Source organism: Anguilla anguilla, chromosome 17, assembly GCF_013347855.1.
Source record: "Anguilla anguilla isolate fAngAng1 chromosome 17, fAngAng1.pri, whole genome shotgun sequence".
NCBI classification, from domain to species: domain Eukaryota; kingdom Metazoa; phylum Chordata; class Actinopteri; order Anguilliformes; family Anguillidae; genus Anguilla; species Anguilla anguilla.
Genome location: NC_049217.1, coordinates 1,476,455 through 1,497,021, shown reverse-complemented (window position 1 = coordinate 1,497,021; position 20,567 = coordinate 1,476,455). Strand labels below are relative to the sequence as shown.

At 45.8% G+C, this 20,567-nt stretch overlaps 1 protein-coding gene across 1 annotated transcript in view; it reads right to left on the bottom strand.

The window, feature by feature from the left end:
• The window catches only part of LOC118216882 (C-type mannose receptor 2-like), an 85,834-nt gene that overhangs the window by 52,036 nt on the left and 13,231 nt on the right, over positions 1 to 20,567 (bottom strand). The window contains exons 2-3 of the mRNA XM_035398470.1: positions 15,157 to 15,525; positions 701 to 874 (exon numbers count right to left, since the gene is read on the bottom strand). Coding sequence (XP_035254361.1) covers positions 701 to 874; positions 15,157 to 15,525 — 543 coding nt within the window. The remainder of the gene's footprint in view (positions 1 to 700; positions 875 to 15,156; positions 15,526 to 20,567) is intronic.

Here is a 20,567-nt window from a genome sequence, read left to right as displayed (position 1 = left end):
TGTGATTCAACAGAAGACAATTTCTACGAAAGAAAGTAAATGGCATAAACTGCCTATGTGTGCCTGTGCTCCCCTGGTATTCACTCGACCCCTGGAGAGTAGCAGAGTCCGCTGGTTGCTGTTGTCAGTCGGAACGTAATCCATCAAATGAGGCCGTTTTTATGACACATTAACTCACCTCACTTGGTTTCTTGGGTCTGACCTGGTTGCTGGTTTGAGGTGAAAATAGAAACCAGAACACCCTGTGGCTCTCCTGGATTAAGGCTGAGCAACACTGTTCTGCTATGCCAAGACCCGCGAGGTGAGGAGGGGTCAGGTTAGGATAGAGTGAGGGTGTGAGAGCAGGGCGGGGGTGTTAGGGTGGAGTAGATTAATAAAGCCAGAATAAATGCTCAGAACTCACAGTTAATTCCATGCTGAATCTGCTACATTTAACTGAGCACTCAAATGCATTTGCTACTTAAAGCATGGTAGCCTCAATCTTACTTTTATGCTACTATGGCAACGTTATGCTGCAGGTATAACTCCTAGTACTGGTCATAATCAGGCCATAACATTGTGTCTCAACTTTTTGAATGCACTTCTGTAAATTGCTCTGGATAAATTAATATAAGCAATGTAATATACTGATAATGTAATATTATTTCATGTGAAGTAATGAAATCAAATGCAATATAATGTAATGCAGTGGGGTGCTCACTGTGGACTGGGCAGAAGCCCCAGCGCTCGTCCTTGCCGTAGTCCAGGGTGGTGGCGCACCAGAGGTGCCCGTCCTCACGGGCGACGCCGGTGCAGCTGTGGAACCACTGCTCGTCGTACAGGAAGGGGAAGTGGCAGGGCTGCCCATTAGCGTTCCCCTGAATGGTGTACGTCTCTGTGGAGAGAAACAGGGTTACTCCCCTGAATGGTGTATGTCTCAGAGAGACAGGGTTACTCCCCTGAATGGTGTACGTCTCTATGGAGAGAAACAGGGTTACTCCCCTGAATGGTGTACGTCTCAGAGAGACAGGATTACTCCCCTGAATGGTGTACGTCTCAGAGAGACAGGGTTACTTCCCTGAATGGTGTACGTCTCTGTGGAGAGAAACAGGGTTACTCCCCTGAATGGTGTACGTCTCAGAGAGACAGGATTACTCCCCTGAATGGTGTACGTCTCAGAGAGACAGGGTTACTCCCCTGAATGGTGTACGTCTCTGTGGAGAGAAACAGGGTTACTCCCCTGAATGGTGTACGTCTCAGAGAGACAGGATTACTCCCCTGAATGGTGTACGTCTCTGTGGAGAGAAACAGGGTTACTCCCCTGAATGGTGTACGTCTCAGAGAGACAGGATTACTCCCCTGAATGGTGTACGTCTCTGTGGAGAGAAACAGGGTTACTCCCCTGAATGGTGTATGTCTCTGTGGAGAGAAACAGGGTTACTCCCCTGAATGGTGTACGTCTCAGAGAGACAGGATTACTCCCCTGAATGATGTACGTCTCTGTGGAGAGAAACAGGGTTACTCCCCTGAATGGTGTACGTCTCTGTGGAGAGAAACAGGGTTACTCCCCTGAATGGTGTACGTCTCAGAGAGACAGGATTACTCCCCTGAATGATGTACATCTCAGAGAGACAGGATTACTCCCCTGAATGATGTACGTTTCAGAGAGACAGAGTTACTCCCCTGAATGGTGTACGTTTCAGAGAGACAGAGTTACTCCCCTGAATGGTGTATGTCTCTGTGGAGAGAAACAGGGTTACTCCCCTGAATGGTGTACGTCTCAGAGAGACAGGATTACTCCCCTGAATGGTGTACGTCTCAGAGAGACAGGATTACTCCCCTGAATGGTGTACGTCTCTGTGGAGAGAAACAGGGTTACTCCCCTTAATGGTGTACGTCTCTGTGGAGAGAAACAGGGTTACTCCCCTGAATGATGTACGTCTCAGAGAAACAGGATTACTCCCCTGAATGGTGTACGTCTCAGAGAGACAGGATTACTCCCCTGAATGGTGTACGTCTCTGTGGAGAGAAACAGGGTTACTCCCCTGAATGGTGTACGTCTCAGAGAGACAGGTTTACTCCCCTGAATGGTGTACGTCTCAGAGAGACAGGATTACTCCCCTGAATGGTGTACGTCTCAGAGAGACAGGATTACTCCCCTGAATGGTGTACGTCTCTGTGGAGAGAAACAGGGTTACTACCCTGAATGGTGTACGTCTCTGTGGAGAGAAACAGGGTTTCTCCCCTGAATGGTGTACGTCTCAGAGAGACAGGGTTACTCCCCTGAATGGTGTACGTCTCTGTGGAGAGAAACAGGGTTACTCCCCTGAATGGTGTACGTCTCTGTGGAGAGAAACAGGGTTTCTCCCCTGAATGGTGTACGTCTCAGAGAGACAGAGTTACTCCCCTGAATGGTGTACGTCTCAGAGAGACAGAGTTACTCCCCTGAATGGTGTACGTCTCTGTGAAGAGAAACAGGGTTACTCCCCTGAATGGTGTACGTCTCAGAGAGACAGAGTTACTCCCCTGAATGGTGTACGTCTCAGAGAGACAGAGTTACTCCCCTGAATGATGTACATCTCAGAGAGACAGAGTTACTCTCCTGAATGGTGTACGTCTCTGTGGAGAGAAACAGGGTTACTCCCCTGAATGGTGTACGTCTCAGAGAGACAGGATTACTCCCCTGAATGATGTACGTCTCAGAGAGACAGGATTACTCCCCTGAATGGTGTACGTCTCAGAGAGACAGGATTACTCCCCTAAATGGTGTACGTCTCAGAGAGACAGGATTACTCCCCTGAATGGTGTACGTCTCAGAGAGGCAGGATTACTCCCCTGAATGGTGTACGTCTCTGTGGAGAGAAACAGGGTTACTCCCCTGAATGGTGTACGTCTCTGTGGAGAGAAACAGGGTTACTCCCCTGAATGGTGTATGTCTCTGTGGAGAGAAACAGGGTTACTCCCCTGAATGGTGTACGTCTCAGAGAGACAGGATTACTCCCCTGAATGATGTACGTCTCTGTGGAGAGAAACAGGGTTACTCCCCTGAATGGTGTACGTCTCTGTGGAGAGAAACAGGGTTACTCCCCTGAATGGTGTACGTCTCAGAGAGACAGGATTACTCCCCTGAATGATGTACGTTTCAGAGAGACATAGTTACTCCCCTGAATGGTGTACGTCTCAGAGAGACAGGATTACTCCCCTGAATGGTGTACGTCTCTTTGGAGAGAAACAGGGTTACTCCCCTGAATGGTGTACGTCTCTGTGGAGAGAAACAGGGTTACTCCCCTGAATGGTGTACGTCTCTGTGGAGAGAAACAGGGTTACTCCCCTGAATGATGTACGTTTCAGAGAGACAGAGTTACTCCCCTGAATGGTGTACGGCTCAGAGAGACAGGATTACTCCCTTGAATGATGTACGTTTCAGAGAGACAGAGTTACTCCCCTGAATGGTGTACGTCTCTGTGGAGAGAAACAGGGTTACTCCCCTGAATGGTGTACGTCTCAGAGAGACAGGATTACTCCCCTGAATGATGTACGTCTCAGAGAGACAGGATTACTCCCCTGAATGGTGTACGTCTCAGAGAGACAGGATTACTCCCCTGAATGATGTACGTTTCAGAGAGACAGAGTTACTCCCCTGAATGGTGTACGTCTCTGTGGAGAGAAACAGGGTTACTCCCCTGAATGGTGTACGTCTCTGTGGAGAGAAACAGGGTTACTCCCCTGAATGATGTACGTCTCAGAGAGACAGGATTACTCCCCTGAATGGTGTACGTCTCAGAGAGACAGGATTACTCCCCTGAATGGTGTACGTCTCAGAGAGACAGGATTACTCCCCTGAATGGTGTACGTCTCTGTGGAGAGAAACAGGGTTACTCCCCTGAATGGTGTACGTCTCAGAGAGACAGGATTACTCCCCTGAATGGTGTACGTCTCAGAGAGACAGGATTACTCCCCTGAATGGTGTACGTCTCAGAGAGACAGGATTACTCCCCTGAATGGTGTACATCTCAGAGAGACAGGGTTACTCCCCTGAATGGTGTACGTCTCTGTGGAGAGAAACAGGGTTACTCCCCTGAATGGTGTACGTCTCAGAGAGACAGGGTTACTCCCCTGAATGGTGTACGTCTCAGAGAGACAGGGTCACTCCCCTGAATGGTGTACGTCTCAGAGAGACAGAATTACTCCCCTGAATGGTGTATATCTCTGTGGAGAGAAACAGGGTTACTCCCCTGAATGGTGTATGTCTCTGTGGAGAGAAAGAGGGTTACTCCCCTGAATGGTGTACGTCTCAGAGAGACAGGATTACTCCCCTGAATGGTGTGCGTCTCAGAGAGGCAGGGTTACTCCCCTGAATGGTGTACGTCTCAGAGAGACAGGGTTACTCCCCTGAATGGTGTACGTCTCTGCGGAGAGAAACAGGGTTATGCCCACTAAGCCCTGAGAGTACCTGGTTTTTACATCTAAAAGATAAGAAATTAACTCCCCTATTTAAATTGTTTTATGCTTGTGAAGGAAGGAACTCACATAGCCTTGTCCCATTATTTATTGAAACATAAATGGAGCATCGCGTAGTTCTGGCAGGTCACGAGAGTCAAGCGCTCCGGCCGAATCAGCTGAGGGCTCAGCTGAGTGATGTTAGCCTATCACAGTACATTCACTAACAGGGCGGTCTACTTAAACAGCCTCCCTCTACTCATTCGGCTGCTCCTCCTGCATGCAAGCGCTGCACGTTGCTTCGTAAATCGGCGCTTCTTCCTGCAATGCAGCTAGCCTACGGCACGTTGCCAGTCTAAACCAAGTCTACTTGCTACATGTTAGCTGCTAGTCTAAGCTCACAGCCTAGGCACTATGAAGAAGTCTCGCTATTCATTTGCATTGCTCCTTACCTCCAAGCTCTAGCTGCAGCAGGCAGGCGATCCATTTCGGGGCCAGCCACGCAAAGCGTTGTCTAAAGCGGCTTATTCCAAATATTGAGGATACCGGTGCACTGTCCTCACTGCTAACTGGCCAGGGAGCTTCATTCAAGGAGCGCTGCTTTGCGGCGACGCCGCCCCTCCGTGGAGGACGCCATGTTCAAGCCTGGAAGCTGCTGCCACGTCCATATCTGCTAGCTGCAGATTTTTGCCGGGTAATGTCATCAACCTTATTTAAATTCTGCTGAGCTCTGAGTCTAGCGTAAGTGCATAATATACAGTGTTGCCAAATATTTCTATAGAAAGTAGCTATGGCCTCCTCTAAAAGTCGCTAAATTAACAACACCGAATATACACGTTCGATTGCGGGGGCGTCTCACAGAGGGGCTGGTTCCACGAATATCGCAAGTCTTTCGCTAAAAGCGGAAACGTTCCAACATATGCGGGCACAAGTTAATTGCATGCTTATTGTCGAGTTTCTCACCACCAGAGTCAAAGCTAGATGCGTCACTGCTAAAGAATTCCTGGCGTGAATGTTTCCGGCTACCTTCCTGAACGCAGTAGAATTGGGTCGTACGCTACATCCTCTACTTGATCAGAGCAGGGTCTTCCAATCAACCGTTTTACGCGAATTTGGGGTTCGTGCACGTAAATCTAAGCGGAAATGTCTGAATTGAGAACGCCAAAGTTCTCACGCTTGGCTGAGATGGGAAAAGTAGGCGTATCGATAAAGAATCTTTTGTTCATTACGAACGGCTGACGGATTAAGGACAGTCGCTAACACGCAGCTACTAGATAGCCCCATGCCTACTTCCTGGTGTAAACAGTTATTCCGGAAAAATTGGGCTGCGAGATCGCAGTTAAACTCTGGCTGTTATAGGTTTGGCAGATTGAACATGGGCGGCAGGGCGTGTTGCAAAGAGCCGAGATGTCTAAATTGTTCAAAGCTGCATTCTACCCTTCGCTGAATCGCTACACTACAAGGAGTGTTGGACTGTTACCGGCAAGTAGGCTACAGCCAATGTTGTAAATGCAAACCAGCTTCGGCTTCAACTTTCGGTTTCTGAAAGTTGTTCTCCACTGATTCACGATTCGCGCTTAAAAAGCCGGTTCCCTATCAGGACCCAATCATCGCGACAGAAAAAATAAAAACATTAAATTCATATTGGTGTTAAATCTGCGAGGATACAATTTGGTTGGCTATCTAATTTAGCTGTCAGATCACGCTGCTGAATGTTTAGGGATTGGTAATGTTTATTGTAATGAGACAAAATAGGCTAACGTTGTCTTATCCAACTGGTTCTCTCAATATTGTGCTGTTGCAAGACGCGAATGCGTACGTTCCGCATTCATAAGTGTATCGTTGTATTCCATAACACCTAAACGGGCGTTTAGGCTTATCACAGCGGAGAAGGGATTTTATGTAGCCTTCTCCGCGTCACTGCTCTGACCTCTTCACCGTGCATGTGATCAGGCATGTGACCACACGACTGAGCACACATGTTGAGGAAAAAATCATACCTCCTGCTACGGACATGCTCCACATAGCCTAGGTATTGGCTTCGCCGTCTCTACACGCGAATGGCGTGGCGCGTCATCCTTGGACCTGCTGCCGGTATGGCTGGTTCCAGGCAGATTTGTAGCATGTGCTTTAGCAACTTGTCATAGTTTCTTTAATCGTACATTGCATTTTCGTCTAAATAGAGTGCAATACGATGGCTAATAAAATAAATAAATACGTGAATTATAAATAAATAAATAAATAAATAAATTAATTAATAATAATAATAAATAAATAAAAAATAAAAAAAAACAAAAAAAAAAACTGCTTCCAATTCCTCTCCTAATATACTCATTCGGTAAGCATATTAGTAATGCATTGTGGCCCTTTAAAGCAGCCCACTGTGCCCAACTGTTAAATAATATTTAAATAACGACGTATTGAGAAATAATTCTTCGAACCTTATTGCTTCGATGCCTGCCCTCGCCCGGAGTGGCCCTTATGTCAGCGAATTAAGCGTTGTTGCCGTTATCGTTGTTAGTGTTAATCAGTTTAACCTTCAGGGTCCAAGTTGAACTATGCGGTTGTTCCCTGCACTTGGACCGGTACTTCTCTCTAGGGGTTTCGTCATACTTGTTCCTGGTTATGATTATACACTTTGTTGTACGTCGCTCCGGATAAGAGCGTCTGCCAAATGCCTGTAATGTAATGTAAGCGAAACTCAAAAACACGATCGCCAATCGTCTCGGCTTTCGGGACCAGGCTATGCATCTTTTCCAGCGTATCCGTTTGGTAGGAGTCGCTTCCGATAGCGCAACGCAAGATTAGCCTCATCGTGACGCCTGATGGGCAGAAACAGTAATATGTTCATCCAATCTCTGCATAAGGCATTTCCCCACAATTAAAAAAAATAAAATAAAAAAAGATTCATAGACTATTCATCCTCATAACTGCGTTCACAACTGGTCTCTCTTAAGGCAAGTGTTTCAACCCCGGAGTACCCACTGTTGGAAACTGCATTTCCTTATGCTTCATGGTTCTTTATATGATCTCACCATGGCAAATATGCTTAAATTAGCTATATATCATATACACCTCAAGCTTTTCATCTAAGAAAATGAAGAAACTTGTGTCATTATTGCATACTAGCACTGTTTTCCGTCCTCTCCTCCATGACCCGGTACCTGTGGTGGCGCCCCCACGCGAGCCCTGAGGAGCCTTCATTGGGAAATGCCATGACGAAATCTGGTTGCCGTCCGCCTCGGTCTCATTGGCAATGTGGTCCCCATTCCGGAGTTCTACACCACCACTCCTGCTCCAGTGTGGCAACGGCAGCAGTGATGGTTCCCAGCATCCTCAGTGAAGCTACGGGGCTTTGGACATGTACTTCATCCGTTGGCATTGACAATTTCCGTTCAAAAGCTATGAGCTTGCAGCATAGGAGCACGGCTGCTACTGTCTACTGGCAAGTACCGGCATCGCAGCCGCCAATGTTTCCTCTGTAATCAGTTTCCTGCTACTGCTACTGCTACTACTGCTGCTGCTACTGCTGCTGCTGCCGGGTGCTACTGCTACTGAAGCTGCTGCTGCTGGTACTGCTTCTGCTGCTGCTGCTGCTGTTACTGCTGCTGGGTGCTACTGCTGCTGCTGCGTACTGCTGCCACTACTGCTGATGTTGCTGTTGCTGATGCTACTGCTCCTGCTGTTTATTGCTGCTGCTGCTGCTGCACTACTACTGAACGAGGATTCATTACACTAATATGAGTAGTATATTTCCCTCTAATTGGTTTAAATCTCTGTGCTGGGGGGAAATACGAACAAGCTGCGGTACACATAGCCTAATGATATTTGGTGATTAGTTTGAATGGCCTTGGACTTACGAGGTAGCTGAGCCACTGACTGACATGCTTGTCACAATCGACAACCTGAGCCGACCAGAGTAGGATGGGTTTCCCCCTTGAGCCTGGTTCCTTCCGAGGTTTCTTCCTATCTGCACAGGGAGTTTTTCCTTGCCACTGTCGCCTTAGGCTTGCTCCTGTGGGGGTTCAGGTCAGGGTTGTCCGTAAAATGCATTGTGACAACTGCCGTAAAATACACTATACAAATAAATTTGATTGATAGAAGCCAAGGCCATACACGTAGGCATAGCCTTTAACATTACAAATAGTATAAAATAAAAAATAAAAAATAAATAAATAAATAAATATATAAAAAAAAAAAAAAAAAAAAAAAAACCCTTGGTACACATAGCCACTGACCCACAATGTTAGAACAGCCTCGAGCTGACCGGATGAAGGGCCTTTCCGGTAGCCGAATGGCATTTCACATAGTCATCACCTCAGCCGGAGACTAAATGGACTGCATTATATAGCGCTTTTATCCAAAGCGCTTTACGATTGATGCCTCTCATTCGCCAGAGCAGTTAGGGATTGGGTGTCTTGCTCGGAGACGCTTCGGCACGCCCAGGGCGGGGTTTGGGCCGGCGGCCCTCCGACTGCCAGACGGTCGGTCTTGCCTCCTGAGCTATGTCGCCCTATGTCAGAGACTAAGTACTAACAACATGTCGGCGTATGTTTGCTTTGGGGGGTTTTGCTGCTGCCCCCTCCTGGTCTTGTCCATGCATGCTTGTATGGATGGCAATGAGCGAGGATTCATTTACACTGATGCAGGTAGTAGTATATTTCCCCCGGTTAATTCAAATCGTGGCGCTCGAGGGGAAATACCGACAGCGTCGGTACACATAGCCTAATATTACATCTCACATAGTATGTTCCCCTGGTTTATTAATTAATAATTCATCTAACTAGTGGCCTCAGGGGAACGTCCAACATGCGTTGGTACACATAACCACTGATCCATTATAAAAAAAAATAAAAAAAATAGACGACCTCAAACCGAAGGGCTTGACTGGACGAAGGGCTTCCTCCAGGTGGTCGTACACATAGTCATCACGTCATCGTTGAACACGTGCTTCACATCACTGCTCTTACTGCTGCTGCACTATGGCTCCTACGCTGCTGCGTTACTGCCACCACGCTCCTGCTGCTGCTACTACTGGCCTATGCAACGAGTGAGGATTCATTTACACTGACGTAGTCGGTAGTATATTTCCCCCGGTTAATTCAAATCGTGGCGCTCGAGGGGAAATACCGACAGCGTCGGTACACATAGCCTAATATCATACCACATAGTATGTTCCTTGGGGTTATTAATTAATATTACATCTAAGTATTGGCCTCAAGGGAATGTCCAACATGCGTTGGTACACATAACCACTGATCCATGTAAAAACATAGACGGCCTCAAGCCGAAAGGCTCGACTGGACGAAGGGCTTCCTCCAGGTGGTCGTACACATAGTCATCACATCGGCCGGAGACACTTATTGATAGCATATCGGCATATGGTTGTTTTGGGGTTTGGCTGCTGGCCTCCCGGCCTTATCCACGCGGGCTGCGTGGTTGGCGGGAGAGCTCCAGAACAGAGCCATACCGCCAAACATAACTGTATTGCCTTTATTGTCAAGTTCTACTTGATGACAGTGGCCCTGACAGAAATGGAGCATCGCGTAGTTCTGGCAGGTCACGAGAGTCAAGCGCTCCGGCCGAATCAGCTGAGGGCTCAGCTGAGTGATGTTAGCCTATCACAGTACATTCACTAACAGGGCGGTCTACTTAAACAGCCTCCCTCTACTCATTCGGCTGCTCCTCCTGCATGCAAGCGCTGCACGTTGCTTCGTAAATCCCCTCCACCACCCCAGCTCCTTCCCCATGCGTCAAGAATTTGCATTCTCCATCCTTATGTGTTAAGAAATTGCATTTGCTCCATTCATATGTGTTAAAAACTGCTTTGCTGCTGGATCTGTTCTGTGTGTACCCCTCTAGGGGGGGTTTGGCTGCTGGCCTCCCGGCCTTATCCACGCGGGCTGCGTGGTTGGCGGGAGAGCTCCAGAACAGAGCCATACCGCCAAACATAACTGTATTGCCTTTATTGTCAATAAAGTTCTACTTGATGACAGTGGCCCTGACAGAAATTATTATTATTAGTACATTTAGACTAATTGAACAATTAGAAGAATCGTGTACAATCCAAGGACTGAAGACACAATGCAATCAGTATGCAATAAACTGTTCAGTCACAAAATGAAGATAGAATTTCCTTTTGATGCAAAGCAACCTATTTAATTCATAAACAGGAGAGTGGGAGGACTGTGTTTATTCCGTATGGATATTCATTTCAAGTTCACTTTTGATCGGCAGCCCTCTAAATGGGTGCACAGCTGATTGGTTAAAATGCAATTGCGATAATGCTTATTTAAGCATTCCGGTCTCCAAAAAGCAAATACCAAAACAGTACAAGAACCCTCAGGATAAAATAATCTGAAATCTCAAGTGAATTAAACAGGCTTGATGTCATAGCATCTCTTTTCTTCGGCCCTTTGTGTAATATGTGTAATATAACTAATAATATAACTCTTAAAAATGACTGAACAATAATATCTTTAATATCCAAGGTTGCAGTTTTTTCTGCAATGCTTTTACGAACGCTTTTGATTCAACAACTGATTCAATAATCCAGAATCCTGAGTATGAGCGCTTTTGATTCAACACCTGATTCAATAATCCAGAATCCTGAGTATGAGCGCTTTTGATTCAACACCTGATTCATTCATCAGGAAATCTACTGCACTTTCTCTGGCAGCCGCCCTGCATTTGGAGACATCCAGAGAAACGAGTCCCTGAAAATGGCCTGTTGTTTTCACTGAGCGGGTTTCGAGGCTGGACTGGAAAATGGCTAAGGCCTCGCATAAGCGCCGACTACATTCCTCCCAACCAGAGAGGGGGAAGCAAACGCTAATGAGGAAGAGAATAACTTGGCTGGCCAGGACACAAGGGGCAAGACTCTAAGTGGGAACACAGAAGAATACAAACATGCAACGCAAGAGGAAGTTATTATTACAAAATGAGCCTTTCAGAGTTCCTTCTCTGAGAGAAACAAATAGTCTGGAATAGTCCAGAGTCTGGAAGGTAGAACACATGACTAATATCATTGGTATTTCTTTTTCTCAGTCAGTGTTGACTTGGGAAACTGAGTTTGGCACAGAGAGGGGAAAATGAATGCTCAGACAGCAGAAGAGTACTGCGAAGAGGTCCTGCCATGTGGCATGTCCCATTTATAACTGACATACAAGGCAGCCAATAGCAAAGCTGATGCTGTCCTCTAAGACTGAGTGAATGTGTCATGCGCAGTATGAATGCAGAGGTATGCAATGATAAAAAAACACATTCTCTTTGTTAATGAATGCAGGAGGAGTCTGCATGTTCTCCCCATGTCTGCGTGGGTTTCCCCTGGGTACTCTGCTTTCCTCATGCAGTCCAAAGACATGCAGGTCAAGTCAATTCAAGAGTCTAAATTCTAGGTCTGAGTGAACGGTGTGTGTGCCCTACAATGTACTGCTGACTGGTCCCAGGGTGTGTTCCTCCCCCAATGCATGCTGGGAAAGGTTCCAGCACCTCCCACGACCAGGTATGTATCATCAATGGGTGGATGAATGCAAGTGGATGTCTTTGTCTTTAGCCAGCACCAAAAAGTAAATAATGAAAAGATGAACTAGCATGTTTAAATAGTAACTTAAAACTATGCCCTAGAAAATATCCACTCTATTTGTCTCACTAGACACCAACTTTGATTAACACAATATTCACCTGCTGCTAAAAATGGTTTTTACATGAACACATTCAGGTGGCATAGTCTAATCATGTACTGTTTGGCTTGAAGTATATAGAGCTAATTACCTGGGACTCAATGGACAGTCCAGCTCCTCAGGCAGGCAATCAGAGCATCAAACCAGAAGAATTTATACTGTGTAAAATGGAAATAGATCTTGCTTTTCTGAATCCGCAGTCCGCAGAAGGTTTGGATTCTTGGTGAACCAGCAGGCTTAAAGTCCCCCTCCAGCAGAGTATATTTTTCCTTTTAAAAACTGAAATACGAGGCGTGGGTGTATAGTGTCTGCTTTCACACGAGTCTCCCGCATTAATATTCATAGAAACACATCTGCATACAGGCACAGAAACTGTCACATCATATCATGTGACTATTTGTTTCAGCTACACCCTGTCGTTATATCAAAAGAATGTTTGCTTAAAAAACTGACTGCAAGCTATACATCTTTGTGTTTTGCAATTTTCATAAATCACAGCCAAAAAACACCCACAAAATATTCACCGGAGTGAGTCTTTGGAAATATGGCGGGAGTCTGGCCCAGCACTGCCTCGAGGGCTGCAGGTCTTCTGCTCGGTGCGCTTGATGGTGTGGGAGCCCACTACTTCTGTTTCTTTTTTCTTGGTGACTAACGTAGGGCTGAACAAATCCAATTCCTACCCTAATTTGGAATGTCCAATTATCTCAAACAGCAGCCGCATTCATGTGCAAACGCCACTGCCGATTCGGGAGGGCGGGCATCCATGGTTCTCCGACGAAACATGTGGTATCACCAGCTTCTTCCTTTCACACCGCAGACTACAGCCAAGCTTGCATAAAGTGGAGTCTGAGGAAGACCTTTCACATACAGCTTTTTGGCCTCCGATCGACCAGTGGGGGTGGCTGAAAAGAAATGAAATGTGGACCCAAACCAACAGAACTCTCCCATACCCTGGGTGGCAGAACAGGCACCTGCGTGTTACCCGAAGGGTCTACCGGCCACGGTTGGCACTGGCATGGTCCGGATTCAAACCGAGACTGTGTGATTGCTTAGCTACCCAGCAGCAGGAACCCATTGCTAGCCTAGCTGTCAATCCCACAGAACCACCCAAAATGGCCGAAATCACAGCTATCATAAATGAACTGCTCTGGACGAGCTTTAGTTTGACGTCCGAGTTTCAAAGATTTACACATGGGGAAAATACTGCTACAGGCTTGTATGTGCCTGACCTATTGTGATTGGTTCACTGGTAGAAAAAAATGTCCAATCAGGTGTGTTGTGGCCATAGACCGTATAAAAATATGGACAAAGTGATCATGACGTCACCCACTGATTTTCTATGGTTAGTGCTCACTGGCGCATGAAGCCCAAACTAGGGCGCAGCCATTGCCCGTTGCAACCAACGCAAGCACAGTGGAGCAAAAGAGAGGAGTCCAGGACTACAGGAAAATCCACCCAAACCACCTTACATGGTAATTAGACATGCCCACTTCTGGACAACAAGTGTGTCCGTGCAACCACAGAACCGTACTGTCATAATATTTCAAAAAAGTTAATTGTGCAAGATACGTTTAGGGTTGAGATATTTATATAGAAAAATAGATCAAATAGATCACCAGCTAGCTAGCTTACTAGCTAGCTAGTTATATGGACAGATAGATAACAGATCTTTAGATAGCTAGACAGCAAGTTAGCTAGATACAGATAGATCGATAGCAAGACGGTAAGCTTTAAAATCCCCCTAGCTTGTCTTCTTAAAGAAGCTTCAAAACTTCTTACAAATCTGATTTCACCAACAACATATACAAATTATTAAAGGCGAGACTTTATGAGAATCAACTGAAATCCCGAAATGGTCAAAAATCGCGTTTTGAATCTTGTTTATCTGAAAATGTCTTAAATGTACTGACAGAAAGAACGGGAGAGAAGAATCCTCAGAATAGCGGTGAGTACAATTGAACCCTATTTTTTATACAGTCTATGAGTTGAACGCAGCACACAACATTTTTGAACCTTGGAATTAAATTGGTGAGATCATATGTCATCTAGCTAATAAGAATAAAACGACACAGCATCACACCTGCTGCTGAAGCACTCTGCCTGGCTGCGAGGATGGTGAAATCCTTATATGGTCATATGGTAGTAGGACAAGCCACATTGCATGCACTGAAATTAAATTTCCAAATTTGGGAATTTTGGCAGAATTATTTTAAAAAATCAGACCCATGGGAGACATTACAGGAGATGGGATTAACTAGTTAAACCATAATTTCTTGTGTAACTAGAAATACCGCCTCGCAGTTGTATGCCTCCGCCAACCAGTAGCCAGTTTGGATATAAAATGTCATCACTTCATCAAGGCTTCATGCATGTGATAATTCACTCCTTCCCTGGTTCCTTTTCCTGGCTAGATCAATGACTCTTCACATATTATAATTTCTAGTCACCCAGGGTTGCTTTCCAATGGCTCTCGGCACCTAAGTCTTGGGGGAGAGCTTACATTTGAAAGGGCACAGCTTAAGTACAATCTCTAAACAATGGGGTCTAGCCAGGAGGAAAGGCTTCATGCATGTGATAATTCACTCCTTTCCTGGTTCCTTTTCCTGGCTAGATTGACCACTTGGATATAAAATGTCATCACCTCATCATTTTATCCTATTAGACACTTGTGTGAACTTTGTCATAATTAGCGTATGAATTCTTGAGTTATGGCCAAAAACATGTTTTGTGAGGTCACAGTGACCTTGACCTTTGACCTTTGATCTAATCAGTTCATCCTTGAGTCCAAGTAGACTTTTGTGCCAAATTTGAAGAAATTCCCTCAAGGCGTTCCTGAGATATCGCGTTCACGAGAATCGGGACAGACGGACGGACAACCTGAAAACATAATGCCTCTGGCCACGGCTGTGCCGTCGCGGAGGCATAAAAACATTGACATTGGGTGGGCAGGGTTTCAAGTTCTTTTTGCAACCAGGCGGTGCAGTTCACTCTTTAGCCACTGGGGAGAAAGGCTTCACTCATAGAGGCGAGTTGCTGGCGCTTGGCTGTGGCTTACCGTGATAGGCCATGGTGCACAGGTCCTGCTGGTCACCGTAGAGCCTCCAGCCGGTGCGGTTGGTGGGGAAAAAGCCGTGGGGCGCGTGGGCGCTCAGGCTCTCCAGCACCAGCTTGCAGTGCCAGCGCGAGCGGGCGGGCTCCTGGTCACAGCCGAACATCCTCAAGCCGGGCTTCCCGCTCTCCTCCTCAGGCACCAGCCCCAGGCAGAGGGAGGAGCCCAGGTTGAACAGCCGCCCGTGGGACCCAAACGTCCACTGCTGGGCGCTCTGATCACATTGCCCCGGCAACCGCAGGATAGAGCCTTCCACCCCCAGGCAGCCCTGCGCCTCCTCACTATAGAACGCAAACACACCTGGGTCTGCGGGCTCTGCGGGGGGAGAGGGAGAGAGAGAGAGGGGAGGACGGAAGAGAGAGGGGGGAAAGAGGGGGAAAGCGGAGAGAGAGAGAGAGGGGGGAGAGGGGGAGAGGGAGGGGGAGAAAGTAGGAGGGGGGGAGGAGAAGGGGGGGAGAGAGAGAGGGGGAGTGAGGGAGAGAGAGACAGGGGAGAGAGAGAGAAAGAAGATGAGAGAGAGGGGGAGGGGGGCGAAAGAGGGAGAGGGATTATAATGATGTAATTATTACTATTTATTAATGTAATATGTAATAATGTAAGTTAGCACAATTATTTTTGTACATACGTTCCACAATATGACATAGATATACATTCTGTGACCAGAAAATCGTTATATATTCTATGACCAGCAAAAACTTAATGAGAATAACATCCTTAGTTCATGAAATATTCAGGGTTCACATTTTTCTGTATTGTAATTGTATTTTAATACTGACACTAAGAACAAAAAAAAAAAAACTGAGCCCTGCAAATATTTAATCGAAACAGTAAAATCAGGCCTCTTGATAGTCATGTTAAAGTTATGGCAGCGATTTAAAAAAGCATTAATTTAAATAGATAACAACTACCTCTCAGAAACATTTAACCCAAACAAACCTGGCTTAAACATTTCTGTAACCAAAATATGTGAAATGTATGATAAATCAGCCCGTAAAAAAAGGTCTCAAAAAGTACAAAAATCAAATCACATCAACGTCCTAAAAGTGAAAAGTGGTTTGATGAGGGTTGTAGAAGTGTAAGAAAAAAATGAAGACACTGGGTCAAGCAGAAACACCAGAAACCAAGTAATACAGACCTAAGCCATGCTGAAATACTAAGACAGTGGTCCTGGAGGGCCAATGTGTATGCAGTTTTTTTTTACATCAATCACCCTGGTTAAATGAGCTAACTGGCTGCATACATCAGCCCTGGTTTAGCTACTATCTTATTAACGACACCGTTATAATCCTATAAGAGACACAGTTATTAGCCTATAAGTGACATTTATTAACCTAGAAGAGACACAGCTATTAACCTATAAAAGACACCGTTATTAGCCTATGAGAGACAAATCTATTAACCTATAAAGACAGTTTCTAGCCTATAAAAGACACAGTTATTAACCTATAAGAGACACAGGCTGTGTTCGAAACTGCATACTACTGTATCTGTACTTAGAATATTGACTGGCAAGTAAAATCAGTATGCAGTATGATTCTATTGCATAATATGTTTATTTTTAGTATGTAAAATGTACCCAGTGGTATAGTACATTCGCAAAAGATTTTGAGTATATAATCGAGCTTAATCAACAGTCAAGAGACCCATAATACATTACGGCTGCATGTTCATCATCTGAACAACCAATCATATGGTGGATTGCAACGAATAATAATGTCTGATGAAACAAGTACGACAGCAGCATCACCTAGCTTTTAAAGGGATAGTTAGGCATGTTTTATATCTAGCCTGATTCCTGACTCACCCATGATATTGCTGATTGATACAGTCCAGCCCTGACATCATACCGAGCGTAGCTCCTGCTAGTGAGCCACGGGTTAGAATAGAAGTGAAGAGTTGACACCTTCATGCTGCTCCAAAACCACTTACACATACTCCACAGTTCACCTTCAGAAAACATCTCTATGCTGTTATGTCATAATGTTGAAGTCAAATTATTGCTAAATCTGTTAATGTATAGCTTTCTATAGAAGTTTAGTATAGAAGTATAGAAGAGTGTGCAGCACAAGTGATACTTGGCCATATAATAAAACGCCCCCGCACACAAACTGATGATGGGTTGCAACTTGCAAACTTCAGACGAGTTAGCTAACTGAAGCATCTGCTCTTCTGCTGCATTTGTGCACACACAAACACTTGGTAGCTAGTGTTGTGATCAAACGTTAGATAGGTACCACAAAAGCCAGGGATTTGCACCATAGACTGTGGTTTGCACTGAGGTCTAATACCCTGCAGTGGGGTTGCTCCATGAACGGGGTTGGGAGACAATCAGCCATTCCAAGTTAGAGGTGGAAATCGTACATACACAGCCTTGTGTTGGGCACCAAATTATTATTTGAAAAAATAGAAAACTAGCACTGAAGATTATAGCTAGGTAAAGACAATCCAGCTAATGGCATTGGTCAACCAGCTTCAGGGCTAACGCTAGCTCACGACTGCGATGCTGCCTGATAGCCAAGGCTGTTAACCTGGTGTAGAACCTTTTCCTCTATAGGGTTTACAAACCATACCCTGTCAGATATGATCAGGTTAATTGTGAAAGAGTGACAGAGTGCTCTGAGCACACTTCACTGTGTTCTGCAGGCAAATCCCATTCATCCTGGCTCGTGCTGTGCCCTAGTGGTCTGTGCTCACCGTTCCTCCATCTCCCTTCCGCCCTGTTTTTCTCCCTTTTTTATATTATGGCGATCTGCTTCAGAGGCTGCCAAACTGCTCCCTGGCCTCTCTCTTGGGTTGATCTCTACACATGTCTATAACTGGGATGCTGTAAACATATTCTTGCTTTGGATCCACCCCAACTGCGTTACACACGTACGCCTATTACTGCCATACGCCACATGGGCTACCAGTGTAACGCACTCGCAGTACATTATTCAGAGCTAAATATTAAGAGGAAAGGAAGCCTGGCTGGCTCTATGGTGAGCAGGGCTGGGTACAGCTTGGCTGGCTCTATGGTGAGCAGGGCTGGGTACAGCTTGGCTGGCTCTATGGTGAGCAGGGCTGGGTGCAGCTTGGCTCTATAGTGAGCAGGGCTGGGTACAGCGTGGCTCTATGGTGAGCAGGGCTGGGTACAGCTTGGCTCTATGGTGAGCAGGGCTGGGTACAGCGTGGCTCTATGGTGAGCAGGGCTGGGTACAGCTTGGCTCTACGGTGAGCAGGGCTGGATACAGCTTGGCTCTATGGTGAGCAGGGCTGGGTACGGCTTGGCTCTATGGTGAGCAGGGCTGGATACAGCTTGGCTCTATGGTGAGCAGGGCTGGGTATGGCTTGGCTCTATGGTGAGCAGGGCTGGGAGCTGTTCTACTCGGCAGCCCCACAGACACGCTGGCCCCCAGCCACAGACAGAGGGCTGCTGGAGGAACTTAACACCCTTCCCTCAACCAGCATGGCTCTGTCGACTGCATTCCTGATTTTCTTTCTCGGTTTTCCCTCTCTCCCATTCCTGCCTTTTCTTCCTCTTTTTTCCCTTTTAACCATTTTGCTTTTTCCTCTGTTTTCCCTGTCTCCCATCCTCATCCTTGGGTCTTTGCTTGTATTATCTCACCCTTCTGTGGCTCCTGAATATTCCCCTCCCTTAGAGGAATGTTTAAAGAGAGGGAGGGGTTGGGTAAGAGTGGAGATAGAGTATCAGAGTGAGAAAAAGGACAGACAGTCATAATTATCTTATATCATTTTAAATCAGAATGAGAGAGAGAGCACAGCTGCAATCTGAAGTGACATAAAACAAACAAAAAAAAAACCTCAGATACACAAGATATTCCCATCAGGCGTGGGATCTGAGAGCAGAAAAAAGGTCCTTCACATTCCTTCTGGCCCCTTTGAGGAAACAGGAAGTGGTAAGGTGGGAGATTACTGGCAATTCAGCTGCAGAAAAGCCTGGAACTCTCGGCCCCTGACCGAAAAGTGCCGACAGACACAAACGCGTCCCTGTGGCCTCTGGTCATGGAAAATAATTTATCTCTTCAGTCTCTTCAGATGCAGTGAGGAAATAAGAGAAGTCTTTATTTCAGCAAGTCACTGGGAGTTACACCCGAGTCAGGTTAGACATGAGCAGCTTGATTCTCCTACATATCAGCAGCCTTAATAGGAAACTATCCGGCATCTTCTCCTTTGTTATAACGACCTCTTTGCAAATAATCTTGAGTTTACCCAGCAGCTGTCACATAATTCTTATATTAATTTCTGTTCCCGACATATATTTTAAATCATCCAACGGCATAGAGAACACCGGTGTTTCCTGAACCTTCACCTTGTTCATGAAATTATCAATCTAATGTCCATTTTAGGCAGTCCATATTGCAAAATCATGGTCTGGTAATTGTTACAGTTCCCTTTCTTTCTAGAAAAAGTCTTTTTGTAGCAGCAAGCAGTGGAGACCGGGGCACACCCGAACAGTTGGTTTTCGCTCATTTAAAATATGTGCACGCATATTAGAGTACATATTTGTCACCCGCAAACAAGATACAAGTCTTTGCTATGACTACAGACCCTCAATACAGTTCAGACATTTCTTTCCATTACAGTTCAGTAGAAAGTAGCAGAAGTGCAATGTTACAACTTGCTCTGTAGTCGGGGAAACTTGTAACAGCTCCGGGCCATGTAACAGCTCCAGGCCATGTAACAGCTCTGGGGAAGTTTTAACAGCTCCGGGCCATGTAACAGCTCCAGGGCATGTAACAGCTCTGGGGAAGTTGTAACAGCTCCAGGGCATGTAACAGCTCTGCGGCAAGTTGTAACAGCTCCAGGGCATGTAACAGCTCTGGGGCAAGTTGTAACAGTTTTGGGGAAGTTGTAACAGCTCCAGGGCATGTAACAGCTCTGGGGCAAGTTGTAACAGCTCTGGGGCATGTAACAGCATCTAAAAAATAATTTTGCCCGGAATTCCAAAGTAGGTGAATCCAACATTTGTTAAATTTATATTTTTCATTTTTGATACTTGTAGTGTAGAAAATGGCCTATATTTTGTCTAACAATCCGCACATGACACCTGTTGTTAGTATGAGATGAATGTCTCCAAAGACATGGATAAGAGCAAGTGCTCCCCACTGACTATGATGGCCTATATAGGACAGAACAGGATGGCATGGTACAGATGGAATACATACCATCACAAGAAAAGTTATTGAGGATTTTGTATAAGCAGACCATGCTGTAACACAGCGTTACAAAGTGCCTCACGCTGTGCTCGTTGCTCTCCTGCGTGGCTCAGTTTCTGATTACTAGTGTCATGTGTTAAAACTCTCATAACACACATGACAGTGATTTAAATGACAGATCTGTCAGTGTCTGTGGCATAC